General features: G+C 48.3%; 1 protein-coding gene across 1 annotated transcript in view; it reads right to left on the bottom strand.

Moving 5' to 3' along the window:
- LOC121556162 (transcription elongation factor A protein 1-like) overlaps positions 1-17,799 on the bottom strand; it is a gene marked incomplete at its 3' end in the record, with an annotated part of 139,981 nt that overhangs the window by 24,938 nt on the left and 97,244 nt on the right. Inside the window, exon 2 of the mRNA XM_045216752.1 lies at positions 8,343-8,633. Within this exon, the coding sequence (XP_045072687.1) occupies positions 8,343-8,633 (291 nt within the window). The remainder of the gene's footprint in view (positions 1-8,342; positions 8,634-17,799) is intronic.

The following is a 17,799-nucleotide window of genomic DNA, read 5'->3' as shown; positions in this document are numbered from 1 at the left end:
GATCGGGTTCAAGTCCAGACACTGGCTGGGCCACTCAAGGACATTCAGAGACTTGTCCCGAAGCCACTCCTGCATTGTCTTGGCTGTGTGTTTAGGGTCGTTGTCCTGTTGGAAGGTGAACCTTGGCCCCAGTCTGAGGTCCTGAGCGCTCTGGACAATTCCTTCGACCTCATGGCTTGGTTTTTGCTCTGACATCCACTGTCAACTGTGGGACCTTAAATAGACAGGTGTGTGCCTTTCCAAATAATGTCCAATAAATTGCATTTACCACAGGTGGACTCCAATCAAGTTGTAGAAACATCTCAAGGATGATCATTGGAAACAGGATGCACCGGAGCTCAATTTCAAGTCTCAAAGCAAAGGGTCTGAATACTTATGTAAATAAGGTATTTTTGTATTTGCAAAAATGTCTCCCAACCTGTTTTCACTTTGTCATTATGGGGTATTGTGTGTAGATTGATGAGGACAATTTATTGTTTAATACATTTTAGAATAAGGCTGTAATGTAACAAAATGTGGAAAAAGTGAAGGGGTCTGAATACTTTCCAATGACATCATCGGTGCGCATTGTGTGATTTTAACCACTTATGAGCAGGCATTGCCTACTAATTGCCTCCTAATTGTCTACTAATTGGTTGATGATGTCATTGGAAACACTTATGTCCCTCTATCTGTTTTACTACCAAACATAGAAACATATGTTGATGTTGGGGTGGATCTGGAGATGATGAGTATGAAGTTTAACAATTTTGAAAAGTCGGCCACTCAGGAACATGTCTTCTTGGTATGCAACTCCAGTGTAGATTTGGCCTTGTGTTTTAGGTTATTGTCCTGCTGAAAGGTGAATTCATCTCCAAGTGTCTGGTGGAAACCAGACTGAAACAGGTTTTTCTCTAGGGTTTTGCCTGTGCTTAGCTCCATTCTGTTTATTTCTTATCCTGAAAAACTCCCCAGTCCTTAATGATTATAAGCATACCAATAACATGATGCAGCCACCACTATAATTGAAAATATGGAGAGTGGTTCTCAGTAATGTGTTGTATTGGATTTGCACCAAACATAACACTTTGTATTCAGGACAAAAGGTTAATTGCTTTGCCACATTCTTTGCAGTGTTACTTTAGTGCCTTGTTGCAAACAGGATGCATGTTTTTGAATATTTTTATTCTGTACAAGCTTCCTTCTTTTCACTCTGTCAATTAGGTTAGTATTGCGGATTACCTACAATACAATGTTGTTGATCCATCTTCAGTTTTCTCCTATCACAACCATTAATCAAATCAAATCAAATGTATTGGTCACATACACATGGTCAGCAGATGTTATTGAGTGTGTAGCGAAATGCTTGTGCTTCTAGTTCCGACAGTGCAGCAATATCTAGCAACTAATATCTAACAGTCCCACAACAAATATCTAAAACACACAAAAGAGAATATATAAATATATGGATGAGCAATGTCATTATCAGAGCAGCATATGCTAAGATGCAATATATGGTATAGAATACAGTATATACATATGAGATGGGTAATACAAGATATGTAAACATTATTAAGATAGTATAGAATAAAGTATATACATATGAGATGGGTAATGCAAGATATGTAAACATTATTAAGATAGTATAGAATACAGTAAATACATATGAGATGAGTAGTGCAAGTGGCGTTATTAAAGTGGCCAGTGTTCTTATTAAAGTGGCCAGTGATATTCATGTCTGTAGGCAGCAGCCTCTCTGTGCTGGTGATGGTCCTCCTAAACCCTCTAAAGTCACCATTAGCCTCATGTTGAAATCCCTGAGCGGTTTCCTTCCTCTCCGGCAACTGAGTTAGGATGTACGCCTGTATCTTTGTAGTGACTGGGTGAATTGAGACACCATCCAAAGTGTAATAAATAACTTCACCATGCTCAAAGGGATATTCAATGTCTGCTTTATTTATCTATAGATCAACACCTGTCCTCCTAGCTCTCTGTCTATAACAGCCTTCAGAACACAATTAAATGGAGACTTCTAAATTAAATAATTATTGATTTCAAAGAACGGTGTAATAGTATTTCAAGGTTTTATGGACTAAGACTTCCGCAAAACAGTGCGTTCGTCTCATACTAATTTATACTAATACTTTTTCACTCAATGGATAGACATATATACACACACATCAGTGGAGGCTGGTGAGAGGAGCTATAGGAGGACAGGCTAATTGTAATGGCTAGAATGGCCCCGCCATTAACACATCAAACATATGGAAATATGTTAATGGCGCAGGAGGGGATGGCTGCAGTTTTACGGACTGTGCTATTTTGTGTGTTTTTTCCATTGTTTGTAAATTATTTTGTACATAATGTTGCTGCTACTGTCTCTTATGACCGAAAAGAGCTTCTGGACATCAGAACAGCGATTACTCACCTTGAACTGGATGAAGATTTTTTCTTTAATGGGTCCGACGCGAAGGATATACTGCTTCTCCAAGACCAGGCCCAAATCCCTGTAATTCACGTGAAGAAAATACAGAAATACCATCCGTTCTATTGGCCAACGTGCAATCACTGGAGAATAAACTGTATGATCTCCGTTCGAGACTATCCTACCAACGGGACATTAAAAACTGTAATATCTTATGTTTCACCGAGTCGTGGCTGAACGACGATATGGATAATATACAGTTGGCTGGGCTTCCGTGCATCTGCAGGACAGAGCAGCTACGTCTGGTAAGACGAGGGGTGGGGGTGTGTGTCTATTTGTCAATAATAGCTGGTGCGCGATGTCTAATATTAAAGAAGTCACGAGGTTTTGCTCCCCTGAGGTAGAGTACCTCATGATAAGCTGTAGACCCACTATCTACCAAGAGAGTTTTCATCTATATTTTTCGTGGCTGTCTATTTATCACCACAAACCGATGCTGGTACTAAGACCGCACTCAACGAGCTGTATAAGGCCATAAGCAAACAAGAAAATGCTCATCCAGAAGCGGCGCTCCTTGTGGCCGGGGACTTTAATGCAGGCATAATTAAATCAATTTGACCTAATATCTACCAGCATGTCTCCTGTGCAAGCTGAGGGAAAAAACTCTAGACCACCTTTACTCCACACACAGAGACACATACAAAGCTCTCCCTCGCCCTCCATTTGGCAAATCTGACCATAACTCTATCCTCCTGTTTCCTTCCTACAAAAACTAAAGCCGGAAGTACGAGTGACTCGCTCAATACGGAAGTGGTCAGATGACACGGATGCTATGCTACAGGACTGTTTTGCTAGCACAGACTGGAATATGTTCCGGGATTCATCCAATGGCATTGAGGAGTATAACACCTCAGTCACCGGCTTCATCAATAAGTGCAGTGACGATGTTGTCCCCACAGTGACCGTACGTACATATCCCAACCAGAAGCCATGGATTACAGGCAACATCCACACCGAAGTAAAGGCTAGAGCTGCCGCTTTCAAGGAGCGGGACACTAATCCGGACGCTTATAGAAATCCGGCTATGCCCTCCGACGAACCATCAAACAGGCAAAGTGTCAATACAGGACAAAGATTGAATCCTACTACACCGGCTCTGACGCTCGTCGAATGTGGCAGGGCTTGAAAACTATTACGGACTACAAAGGGAAACCCAGCCGTGAGCTGCCCAGTGACGCGAGCCTACCAGACGAGCTAAATGCCTTTTATGCTCGCTTCAAGGCAAGCAACACTGAAGCATAGATGAGAGCACAGCTGTTCCAGACGACTGTGTGATCACGCTCTCCGTAGCCAATGTGGCAAGACCTTTAAACAGGTCAACATTCACAAGGCCGCGGGGCCAGACGGATTACCAGGACGTGTACTCAGAACATGCGCGGACCAACTGGCAAGTGTCTTCACTGACATTTTCATCCTGTCCCTGACTGAGTCTGTAATACCTAGATGTTTCAAACAGACCACCATAGTCCCTGTGCCCAAGAAAGCGAAGGTAACCTGCCTAAATGACTACCGCCCTGTAGCACTCACGTCGGTAGCCATGAAGTGCTTTGAAAGGCTGGTCATGGCTCACATCATCCCGGAAACCCTAGACCCACTCCAATTCGCATACCGCCCCAACAGATCCACAGATGATGCAATCTCAATCAAACTCATTTTACATTTACATTATATTCATTTAGCAGACGCTCTTATCCAGAGCGACTTACAGGAGCAATTAGGGTTAAGTGCCTTGCTTAAGGGCACATCGACAGATTTTTCACCTAGTCGGCTCGGGGATTAGAACCAGCAACCTTTTGGTTACTGGCACAACGCTCTTACCCACTAAGCTACCTGCCGCCCACTCCACACTGCCCTTTCCCACCTGGACAAAAGGAACACCTATGTGAGAATGCTGTTCATTGACTACAGCTCAGCGTTCAACACCATAGTACCCACAAAGGTCATCACTAAGATAAGGACCCTGGGTCTAAACACCTCCCTCTGCAACTGGATCCTGGATTTCCTGATGGGCCGCCCCCAGGTGGTAAGGGTAGGCAACAACACATCTGACACGCTAATCCTCAACACGGGGGCCCTTCAGGGGTGCGTGCTTAGTCCCCTCCTGTACTCCCTGTTTTCCCACGACTGCATGGCCAAGCACGACTCCAACACCATCATGCAGCTTTTGACATTATCGATCACAGTCTGCTGCTGGAAAAACGTATGTGTTATGGCTTTACATCCCCTGCTATATTGTGGATAAAGAGTTACCTGTCTAACAGAACACAGAGGATGTTCTTTAATGGAAGCCTCTCCAACAAAATCCAGGTAGAATCAGGAATTCCCCAGGGCAGCTGTCTAGGCCCCTTACTTTTTAAAATCTATACTAACGACATGCCACTTAACAAAGAGCTGCAGTTAGTTTCAGAGTGGGTGGTAAAGAATAAGTTAGTCCTAAATATTTCTAAAACTAAAAGCATTGTATTTGGGACAAATCATTCACTAAACCCTAAACCTCAACTAAATCTTGTAATAAATAATGTGGAAATTGAGCAAGTTGAGGTGACTAAACTGCTTGGAGTAACCTTGGATTGTAAACTGTCATGGTCAAAACATATTGATACAACAGTAGCTAAGATGGGGAGAAGTCTGTCCATAATAAAGCGCTGCTCTGCATTCTTAACAGCACTATCAACAGGGCAGGTCCTACAGGCCCTCGGTTTGTCGCACCTGGACTACTGTTCAGTCTTGTGGTCATGTGCCACAAAAAGGGATTTAGGAAAATTGCAATTGGCTCAGAACAAGGCAGCACGGCTGGCCCTTGGATGTACACAGAGAGCTAACATTAATAATATGCATGTCAATCTCTCCTGGCTCAAATGGAGGAGAGATTGACTTAACCACTACTTGTATTTATGAGAGGTATTTGACATGTTGAATGCACCGAGCTGCCCATTTCAACTACTGGCGCACAGCTCGGACCCCCATGAATACCCCACAAGACATGCCACCAGAGGTCTCTTCACAGTCCCCAAGTCCAGAACAGACTATGGGAGGCGCACAGTACTACATAGAGCCATGACTACATGGAACTCTATTTCACATCAAGTAACTGATGCAAGCAGTAAAATTAGATTTAAAAAACAGATAAAAATACACCTTATGGAACAGCGGGGACTGTGAAGCAACACAAACATAGGCACAGACACATGCATATAACTGCCTTAATTTTACTGGATCCCAGGAAGAGTAGCTGCTGCCTTGGCTAATGGGGATCCATAATAAATATAAATACAAAATACAAAAGTTTGCTGATGACACAACAGTGGTAGGCCTGATCACCAACAATGATGAGACAGCCTATAGAGAGGAGGTCAGAGACCTGGCAGTGTTGTGCCAGGACAACAACCTCTCCCTCAACGTGAGCAAGAAAAAAGAGCTGATAGTGGACTACAAGAAAAGGAGGGCCGAACAGGCCCCCATTCACATCGACGGGGCTGTAGTGGAGCGGGTTGAGAGTTTCAAGTTCCCTGGTGTCCACATCACCAACAAACTATCATGGTCCAAACAAACCAAGACAGGAGACTGAAAATATTTATCATAGGTCCCCAGATCCTCAGAAAGTTCTACAGCTGCACCATTGAGAGCATCCTGACCGGTTGCATCACGCCCTGGTATGGCAACTGCTCTGCATCTGACTATAAGGCGCTACAGAGGGTAGTGCGTAAGGCCCAGTACTTCACTGGGGCCAAGCTTCCTGCCATCCAGGACCTATATACTAGGCGGTGTCAGAGGAAGGCCCCAAAAATGGTCAAAGACTCCAGTCAGCCTAGTCATAGACTGTTCTCTCTGCTACCACACGGCAAGCGGTACCGGAGCGCCAAGTCTAGGTCCAAAAGGCTCCTTAACAGCTTCTACCCCCAAGCCATAAGACTGCTGAACAATTAATCAAATGGCTACCCGGACTATTTACATTGACCCCCCCACCCCCATTTGTTTTTACACTGCTGCTACTCACTGTTTATTATCTACAGTGGGGAGAACAAGTATTTGATACACTGCCGATTTTGCAGGTTTTCCTACTTACAAAGCATGTAGAGGTCTGTAATTTTTTTCATAGGTACACTTCAACTGTGAGAGACGGAATCTAAAACAAAAATCCAGAAAATCACATTGTATGATTTTTAAGTAATTAATTTGCATTTTATTGCATGACATAAGTATTTGATCACCTACCAACCAGTAAGAATTCCAGCTCTCACAGACCTGTTAGTTTTTTCTTTAAGAAGCCCTCCTGTTCTCCACTCATTACCTGTATTAACTGCACCTGTTTGAACTCATTACCTGTATAAAAGACACCTGTCTACACACTCAATCAAACAGACTCCAACCTCTCCACAATGGCCAAGACCAGAGAGCTGTGTAAGGACATCAGGGATAAAATTGTAGACCTGCACAAGGCTGGGATGGGCTACAGGACAATAGGCAAGCAGCTTGGTGAGAAGGCAACAACTGTTGGCGCAATTATTAGAAAATGGAAGAAGTTCAAGATGACGGTCAATCACCCTCGGTTTGAGGTTCCATGCAAGTTCTCACCTTGTGGGGCATCAATGATCATGAGGAAGGTGAGGGATCAGCCCAGAACTACACAGCAGGACCTGGACAATAACCTGAAGAGAGCTGGGACCACAGTCTCAAAGAAAACCATTAGTAACACACTACGCCGTCATGGATTAAAATCCTGCAGCGCCCGCAAGGTCCCCCTGCTCAAGCCAGCACATGTCCAGGCCCATCTGAAGTTTGCCAATGACCATCTGGATGATCCAGAGGAGGAATGGGAGAAAGTCATGTGGTCTGATGAGACAAAAATAGAGCTTTTTGGTCTAAACTCCACTCGCCGTGTTTGGAGGAAGAAGAAGGATGAGTACAACCCCAAGAACACCATCCCAACCGTGAAGCATGGAGGTGGAAACATCATTCTTTGGGGATGCTTTTCTGCAAAGGGAACAGGACGACTGCACCGTATTGAGGGGAGGATGGATGGGGCCATGTATCGCGAGATCTTGGCCAACAACCTCCTTCCCTCAGTAAGAGCATTGACGATGGGGTCGTGGCTGGGTCTTCCAGCATGACAACGACCCGAAACACACAGCCAGGGCAACAAAGGAGTGGCTCCGTAAGAAGTATCTCAAGGTCCTGGAGTGGCCTAGCCAGTCTCCAGACCTGAACCCAATAGAAAATCATTGGAGGGAGCTGAAAGTCCGTATTGCCCAGCGACAGCCCCGAAACCTGAAGGATCTGGAGAAGGTCTGTATGGAGGAGTGGGCCAAAATCCCTGCTGCAGTGTGTGCAAACCTGGTCAAGACCTACAGGAAACGTATGATCTCTGTAATTGCAAACAAAGGTTTCTGTACCAAATATTAAGTTCTGCTTTTCTGATGTATCAAATACTTATGTCATGCAATAAAATGCAAATTAATTACTTAAAAATCATACAATGTGATTTTCTGGATTTTTGTTTTAGATTCCGTCTCTCACAGTTGAAGTGTACCTATGATAAAAATTACAGACCTCTACATGCTTTGTAAGTAGGAAAACCTGTAAAATCGGCAGTGTATCAAATACTTGTTCTCCCCACTGTATGTAGTGCACTACTTTTGGTCAGGGCCATGGCTGGCTGGTACCGTATTCCCCTTGTAGTGATGGACTCTGGACAAAATAGTAGCACACCATAGAAGGAAAAGGGTGGGGCCTGGTCAAAAGTAGTGCACTGTACATATTAGGGAATAGGGTGCTGTTTGGGAGGCACACACGGTGTCTGCAGGGGACGAAGTAGGCCTAAGTCCCAGGGCTAGTTTGTTAAGAACCCTATAGCCTATACCTGGGCTGCTAATCAGACCCCTGGGTACGGAGGCTGTGGGGTAACACTGGGTACGGAGGCTGTGGGGTAACACTGGGTACGGAGGCTGTGGGGTAACACTGGGTACGGAGGCTGTGGGGTAACACTGGGTACGGAGGCTGTGGGGTAACACTGGGTACGGAGGCTGTGGGGTAACACTGGGTACGGAGGCTGTTGGGTAACACTGGGTACGGAGGCTGTGGGGTAACACTGGGTACGGAGGCTGTGGGGTAACACTGGGTACGGAGGCTGTTGGGTAACACTGGGTACGGAGGCTGTTGGGTACGGAGGCTGTGGGGGTAGAAGGATTACTTTTATACTATTCCAGGTATTCCTTAAAGGAGGTAGGGTTTCAAGTGTCTCCGGAAGGTGGTCAGTGACTCTGCTGTCCTGGCGTCGTGAGGGAGCTTGTTCCACCATTGGTGTGCCAGAGCAGCGAACAGTTTTGACTGGGCTGAGCGGGAACTGTGCTTCCGCAGAGGTAGGGGGGCCAGCAGGCCAGAGGTAGGGGGGCCAGCAGGCCAGAGGTAGGGGGGCCAGCAGGCCAGAAAACAGTACAGTGCGACGACAGGAAATACAAAATACAAACGACGAGCCGCACCTGAAGACAGGCGAACAATAACACACAATACTTGACAAACAAAACGAGAAACTTATAGGGGACATAATCAACCCAAATGGAAAACAGGTGTACAATAAAGACAAAACCAAACGAACATCGATAACATACAACGGTGGCAGCTAGTACTCCGGGGACGACGACCGCCGAAGCCTGCCCGAGCAAGGAGGAGGAGCAGCCTCGGCCGAAACCGTGACAGTACCCCCGGCCTCGGGGAGGACCAGGAGGACGCGGAGCAGGGCGCGTGGGTTGACCACGTTGGAACTCTGTCAGGAGAGACGGGTCTAGGATGTCCCTCCTCGGCACCCAGCACCGTTCCTCTGGTACCCCTCCCACTCCACGAAATATTGGAGACCCCCCATCCGACGTCTCGAATCCAAGATGGACCGAACTGTGTACGCCGGAGCCCCCTCGATGTCCAGTGGGGGCGGAGGAGTCTCTCTGATCTCATCGTCCTGGAGTGGACCAGCTACCACCGGCCTGAGAAGAGACACATGGAACGAGGGGTTAATACGATAATCACTAGGCAGTTGTAACCTGTAATACACCTCGTTCAATCTTCTCAGGACTTTAAAAGGCCCCACAAACCGCCGACCCAGTTTCCGGCAGGGCAGGCGGAGGGGTAGGTTTCTGGTAGAGAGCCAGACTCGATCACCAGGTGCGTACACCGGCCCCTCACTGCGGTGGAGATCGGCGCTCGCTTTCTGACGACGGATGGCCCGCTGCAGGTGGACGTGTGCAGCGTTCCACGTCTCCTCCGAGCGCCGCACCCACTCATCCACCGCAGGAGCCTTGATCTGGCTCTGCTGCCACGGTGCCAGAACCGGCTGGTAACCTAACACACATTGGAAAGGGGTTAGATTGGTTGAGGAGTGGCGGAGAGAGTTCTGGGCCATCTCTGCCCAGGGAACATACCTCGCCCACTCCTCCGGCCGGCCCTGGCAATAAGATCTAAGAAACCTACCCACATCCTGGTTCACACGTTCCACCTGCCCATTACTCTCCGGGTGGTAACCCGAGGTCAGGCTCACCGAGACCCCCAAACGCTCCATAAACGCTCTCCAGACTCTGGAGGTGAACTGGGGACCTCGATCAGACACTATATCCTCGGGTACCCCGTAGTGCCGAAAAACGTGGGTGAATAGTGCTTCGGCGGTCTGTAGGGCAGTAGGAAGACCCGGCATTGGGAGCAGACGACAGGCCTTAGAGAACCGATCCACAACGACCAGTATAGTAGTATTCCCCTGCGAGGGGGGAAGGTCTGTGACGAAATCCACCGAGAGGTGAGACCATGGTCGTTGTGGAACGGGCAGGGGTTGTAACTTACCCCTGGGCAGGTGTCTAGGCGCCTTACACTGGGTGCACACCGAGCAGGAGGAGACATAAACCCTCACATCCCTGGCTAACGTTGGCCACCAGTACTTAGCGCTAAGGCAGTGCACAGTCCGGCCAATACCAGGATGTCCAGAGGAGGGTGACGTGTGAGCCCAATATATCAGTCGATCCCGAACCTCGAGCGGAACGTACGTCCGACCCACCGGGCACTGTGGAGGACTAGGGTCGGTACGCAACGCCCGCTCAATTTCAGCATCGACCTCCCACACTACCGGTGCCACCAGACAAGACTCCGGCAGTATGGGAGTGGACTCAACGGACCTCTCCTCCGTGTCATACCGCCGAGACAGTGTGTCTGCCTTACCGTTCTGGGACCCAGGGATGTACGTGATCTTAAATACGAACCAGGCTAAAAACATGTTCCACCGCGCCTGGCGAGGGTTCAATCTCCTAGCTGCCCGGATGTACTCCAGGTTACGGTGGTCAGTCAAAATGAGAAAAGGGTGTTGAGCCCCCTCAAGCCAATGCCTCCACACCTTTAGGGCCTGTACCACGGCTAACAGCTCCCTGTCCCCTGCGTCATAATTTTGCTCCGCCGGGCTGAGCTTTTTGTAGTAAAAAGCACAGGGGCGGAGTTTAGGTGGCGTGCTGGACCGTTGCGAAAGTACGGCCCCAATACCGGCCTCTGACGCGTCAACCTCTACCTGAAATGGTAAAGCGGGATCCGGATGCGCCAGCACCGGAGCCGAAGTAAACAGGTCCTTCAGTCTCCCAAAAGCCCTGTCCGCCTCGGCTGACCACTGCAAACGCACCGGACCCCCCTTCAACAGAGACGTTATGGGAGCTGCCACCTGTCCAAAACCCCGGATAAACCTCCGGTAGTAATTTGCAAACCCCAAAAACTGCTGCACCTCTTTAACAGTGGTTGGAGTTTGCCAATTACGCACGGCTGACACCCGGTCAACTTCGATCTTCACCCCTGACGCAGACAACTGATAACCCAAAAAGGAGATAGACTCCTGGAAAAACAGACATTTCTCTGCCTTGACATACAGGTCGTGCTCCAACAGCCTCCTCAACACTCGGCGCACCAGGGCTACATGCTCGGCTCGGGTAGGAGAGTACACAAGAATGTCATCAATGTACACGACCACACCCTGCCCCTGCATGTCCCTGAAAATCTCATCCACGAAGGATTGGAAGACTGAAGGAGCGTTCATCAACCCGTATGGCATGACGAGATACTCGTAATGACCTGAGGTGGTACTAAATGCTGTCTTCCATTCATCGCCCTCTCTAATGCGCACCAAGTTGTATGCGCTCCTGAGATCTAGTTTTGTGAAGACACGCGCCCCGTGCAATGACTGTCGCAATCAGAGGGAGTGGATAACTGTATTTCACAGTGCTCTGATTGAGACTACGGTAATCAATGCACGGGCGCAAACCTCCATCCTTCTTCTTCACAAAAAAGAAGCTCGAGGACGCAGGGGAAGTGGATGGCCGTATGTATCCTTGTCTCAGAGATTCGGCTATGTAAGTCTCCATAGCTCTCTTCTCCTCTTGAGACAGAGGATACACATGGCTCCGTGGAAGCGCTGCTCCTGCCTGGAGGTCTATCGCACAATCTCCCTGCCTATGAGGAGGCAACTGCGTCGCCCTCGATTTACTGAACACGATTGCCAAATCCTCATACTCAGGGGGAATGTGCAGTGCGGGCACCTGGTTTGGACTCTCCACCGAGGTCGCCCCCACGGAAACACCTAGACATCGCCCCACACACTGAGCAGACCACTCCTTAAGAGCCCTCTGTTGCCACGAAATAGAAGGATTATGGGTAATCAACCAGGGAAGCCCCAACACCACCGGATACGCAGGAGAGTCAATCAGATATAGCTGAATAGTCTCCTCATGACCCCCTGCGTCCTCATCCTAAGTGGCGCGGTGACCTCCCCTAATCAACCCCGATCCCAATGGACGGCTGTCTAAAGCATGGACAGGAAATGGGGCGTCGACAGGAAGAAGGGGAATTCCTAGTTTTAAACAAAAATTTCGATCAACAAAATTCCCAGCTGCGCCTGAATCTACAAGCGCCTTATGCTGGGAATGAGGTGCTACCTGAGGAAAATGTACAGGTAAACAGACGTGCACAACAGAGAGCTCTGGGTAAGTGGGACGCCTACTCACCTGGAATGACTCCCCAGTGCGTGGCCTGTTGTCCTCTCCCCTAGGAGACCCTCCCCAGCACCTAGCCGCAGTGTGCCCTCCACGACCACAGTTGGTGCAGGGTACAGCCCCCCTCGGGCTCCTCCTCCTCCTCTCTCTAGCGCCAGCACCTCCGAGCTCCATAGGGCTCGGCTCGGAGGTGCTGGAGGGTGGAATGGACGACCCCCACTCGGAACGTCCGCGGGTGGCCAACAGGGTGTCCAGCCGGATGGACATGTCCACCAGCTGGTCGAAGGTGAGGTGGGTATCCCTGCAGGCCAGCTCTCGACGGACGTCCTCCTGTAGACTACAACGGTAGTGGTCGATGAGGGCCCGCTCATTCCACCCTGCATCCGCCGCTAGAGTCCGGAACTCCAGGGCGAACTCCTGTGCGCTCCTCTTCCCCTGTCGGAGGTAGAATAGACGCTCCCCCGCCGCTTTCCCCTCAGGTGGATGGTCGAACACGGCTTGCCGGTGAGACAGGAGATGAGGGCGGAGACGCTCTCGTGTCCCGAGGGCACCGGGTGTACAGTGGCCAGGTAGAGTTCCACCTGCAGGAGGAACCCCTGACACCCGGCAGCGGTGCCATCATACGCCCTCGGGAGCGAGAGCCGAATCCCACTGGGTTCCGGAGCACCGGTGGGAGGACTGACCGATGGTGACGGTAGGGTAGGCGGAGGCGTGGGTACCCCTCTGGTCTCCCATCGGTGCAGAGTGTTAATTACGTCCTGCAGGGCAGTCCCGAGTTGATGGATCCGATCGTCCTGGCCGCGGACGCGCTCCTCCAGAGACCCGGGTGCTGCTGCTGCTCCTGCTGACTCCATATGTTATTCTGTCACAGTGGCTGATGTGGATGTGGTGGAGGAGTCACACGCAGGACAAGAAGCTAAGTCCAACCGACTTTACTGAACACAATAATATAGAGACACTGGCCTCAACAAAATAGGAGGCGGACTATGCGCAACAATGCGCAAAACACAAGTAATCCAAGGTGCACGAAAACAGTACAGTGCGACGACAGGAAATACAAAATACAAACGACGAGCCGCACCTGATGACAGGCGAACAATAACACACAATACTTGACAAACAAAACGAGAAACTTATAGGGGACATCATCAACCCAAATGGAAACAGGTGTACAATAAAGACAAAACCAAACGAACATCGATAACATACAACGGTGGCAGCTAGTACTCCGGGGACGACGACCGCCGAAGCCTGCCCGAGCAAGGAGGAGGAGCAGCCTCGGCCGAAACCGTGACACTCTCCCCCTAATATAAACAGACAGAACCAACTCTCTCTCCCCCAACACACAGACAGACAGAACCACCTCCCCCTCCCCCTAATATAAACAGACAGAACCAACTCTCTCTCCCCCAACACACAGACAGACAGAACCAACTCTCTCTCCCCCAACACACAGACAGACAGAACCAACTCTCTCTCCCCCAACACACAGACAGACAGAACCACCTCTCCCCTCCCCCTAATATAAACAGACAGAACCAACTCTCTCTCCCCCAACACACAGACAGACAGAACCAACTCTCTCTCCCCCAACACACAGACAGACAGAACCAACTCTCTCTCCCCCTAATATAAACAGACAGAACCAACTCTTTCTCCCCCTAATATAAACAGACAGAACCAACTCTCTCTCCCCCAACACACAGACAGACAGAACCAACTCTCTCTCCCCCTAATATAAACAGACAGAACCAACTCTCTCTCCCCCTAATATAAACAGACAGAACCAACTCTCTCTCCCCCTAACATAAACAGACAGAACCAACTCTCTCTCCCCCTAATATAAACAGACAGAACCAACTCTCTCTCCCCCAACACACAGACAGACAGAACCAACTCTCTCTCCCCCTAATATAAACAGACAGAACCAACTCTCTCTCCCCCAACACACAGACAGACAGAACCAACTCTCTCTCCCCCTAATATAAACAGACAGAACCAACTCTCTCTCCCCCTAATATAAACAGACAGAACCAACTCTCTCTCCCCCTAATATAAACAGACAGAACCACCTCTCTCTCCCCCTAATATAAACAGACTGAACCACCTCTCCCCTCCCCCCTAATATAAACAGACAGAACCAACTCTCTCTCCCCTAATATAAACAGACAGAACCAACTCTCTCTCCCCCTAATATAAACAGACAGAACCACCTCCCCTCCCCCTAATATAAACAGACAGAACCAACTCTCTCTCCCCCTAATATAAACAGACAGAACCAACTCTTTCTCCCCCTAACATAAACAGACAGAACCAACTCTCTCTCCCCCTAATATAAACAGACAGAACCAACTCTCTCTCCCCCAACACACAGACAGACAGAACCAACTCTCTCTCCCCCTAATATAAACAGACAGAACCAACTCTCTCTCCCCTAATATAAACAGACAGAACCAACTCTCTCTCCCCCTAATATAAACAGACAGAACCACCTCCCTCCTCCCCCTAATATAAACAGACAGAACCAACTCTCTCTCCCCCTAATATAAACAGACAGAACCAACTCTTTCTCCCCCTAATATAAACAGACAGAACCAACTCTCTCTCCCCCAACACACAGACAGACAGAACCAACTCTCTCTCCCCCTAATATAAACAGACAGAACCAACTCTCTCTCCCCCTAATATAAACAGACAGAACCACCTCTCTCTCCCCCTAATATAAACAGACTGAACCACCTCTCCCCTCCCCCTAATATAAACCGACAGAACCAACTCTCTCTCCCCCTAATATAAACAGACAGAACCAACTCTCTCTCCCCCAACACAATGACAGACAGAACCAACTCTCTCTCCCCCTAATATAAACAGACAGAACCAACTCTCTCTCCCCCCTAATATAAACAGACAGAACCAACTCTCTCTTCCCCTAATATAAACAGACAGAACCACCTCTCCCTCCCCCCTAATATAAACAGACAGAACCACCTCTCCCCTCCCCCCTAATATAAACAGCCAGAACCAACTCTCTCTCCCCCTAATATAAACAGACTGAACCACCTCTCCCCTCCCCCTAATATAAACAGACAGAACCAACTCTCTCTCCCCCTAATATAAACAGACAGAACCAACTCTCTCTCCCCTAATATAAACAGACAGAACCACCTCCCCCTCCCCCTAATATAAACAGACAGAACCAACTCTCTCTCCCCTAATATAAACAGACAGAACCACCTCCCCCCCCCCCTAATATAAACAGACAGAACCAACTCTCTCTCCCCCTAATATAAACAGACAGAACCAACTCTCTCTCCCCCAACACACAGACAGACAGAACCAACTCTCTCTCCCCCTAATATAAACAGACAGAACCAACTCTCTCTCCCCCAACACACAGACAGACAGAACCAACTCTCTCTCCCCCTAATATAAACAGACAGAACCAACTCTCTCTCCCCCTAATATAAACAGACAGAACCAACTCTCTCTCCCCCTAATATAAACAGACAGAACCACCTCTCTCTCCCCCTAATATAAACAGACTGAACCACCTCTCCCCTCCCCCTAATATAAACAGACAGAACCAACTCTCTCTCCCCCTAATATAAACAGACAGAACCAACTCTCTCTCCCCAACACACAGACAGACAGAACCAACTCTCTCTCCCCCTAATATAAACAGACAGAACCAACTCTCTCTCCCCCAAATATTAACAGACAGAACCAACTCTCCCCTCCCCCTAATATAAACAGACAGAACCAACTCTCTCTTTCCCCCAACACACAGACAGACAGAACCAACTCTCTCTCCCCCTAATATAAACAGACAGAACCAACTCTCTCTCCCCCTAATATAAACAGACAGAACCAACTCTCTCTCCCCCTAATATAAACAGACAGAACCAACTCTCTCTCCCCCTAATATAAACAGACAGAACCAACTCTCTCTCCCCCTAATATAAACAGACAGAACCAACTCTCTCTCCCCTTAATATAAACAGACAGAACCAACTCTCTCTCCCCCAACACACAGACAGACAGAACCAACTCTCTCTCCCCTAATATAAACAGACAGAACCAACTCTCTCTCCCCCTAATATAAACAGACAGAACCAACTCTTTCTCCCCCTAATATTAACAGACAGAACCAACTATCTCTCCCCCAACACACAGACAGACAGAACCAACTCTCTCTCCCCTTAATTTAAACAGACAGAACCAACTCTCTCTCCCCCAACACACAGACAGACAGAACCAACTCTCTCTCCCCCTAATATAAACAGACAGAACCAACTCTCTCTCCCCCTAATATAAACAGACAGAACCAACTCTTTCTCCCCCTAATATAAACAGACAGAACCAACTCTCTCTCCCCCAACACACAGACAGACAGAACCAACTCTCTCTCCCCTAATATAAACAGACAGAACCAACTCTCTCTCCCCCTAATATAAACAGACAGAACCAACTCTCTCTCCCCCTAATATAAACAGACAGAACCAACTCTCTCTCCCCCTAATATAAACAGACAGAACCACCTCCCCCTCCCCCTAATATAAACAGCCAGAACCACCTCCCCCTCCCCCTAATATAAACAGACAGAACCAACTCTCTCTCCCCTAATATAAACAGACAGAACCAACTCTCTCTCCCCCTAATATAAACAGACAGAACCAACTCTCTCTCCCCTAATATAAACAGACAGAACCAACTCTCTCTCCCCCTAATATAAACAGACAGAACCAACTCTCTCTCCCCCTAATATAAACAGACAGAACCAACTCTCTCTCCCCCTAATATAAACAGACAGAACCAACTCTCTCTCCCCCAACACACAGACAGACAGAACCAACTCTCTCTCCCCCTAATATAAACAGACAGAACCAACTCTCCCCTCCCCCTAATATAAACAGACAGAACCAACTCTCTCTCCCCCAACACACAGACAGACAGAACCAACTCTCTCTCCCCCAACACACAGACAGACAGAACCACCTCCCCCTCCCCCTAATATAAACAGAGAGAACCAACTCTCTCTCCCCCTAATATAAACAGACAGAACCAACTCTCTCTCCCCCTAATATAAACAGACAGAACCAACTCTCTCTCCCCCTAATATAAACAGACAGAACCAACTCTCTCTCCCCCTAATATAAACAGACAGAACCACCTCCCCCTCCCCTAATATAAACAGACAGAACCAACTCTCTCTCCCCAACACACAGACAGACAGAACCAACTCTCTCTCCCCTAATATAAACAGACAGAACCAACTCTCTCTCCCCTAATATAAACAGACAGAACCAACTCTCTCTCCCCCTAATATAAACA

Source organism: Coregonus clupeaformis, unplaced genomic scaffold (assembly GCF_020615455.1).
Source record: "Coregonus clupeaformis isolate EN_2021a unplaced genomic scaffold, ASM2061545v1 scaf0789, whole genome shotgun sequence".
Classification (NCBI taxonomy): Eukaryota; Metazoa; Chordata; class Actinopteri; order Salmoniformes; family Salmonidae; genus Coregonus; species Coregonus clupeaformis.
Note: the sequence above shows the minus strand (reverse complement) of the source record. Positions and strands in the feature narration are given on the sequence as shown.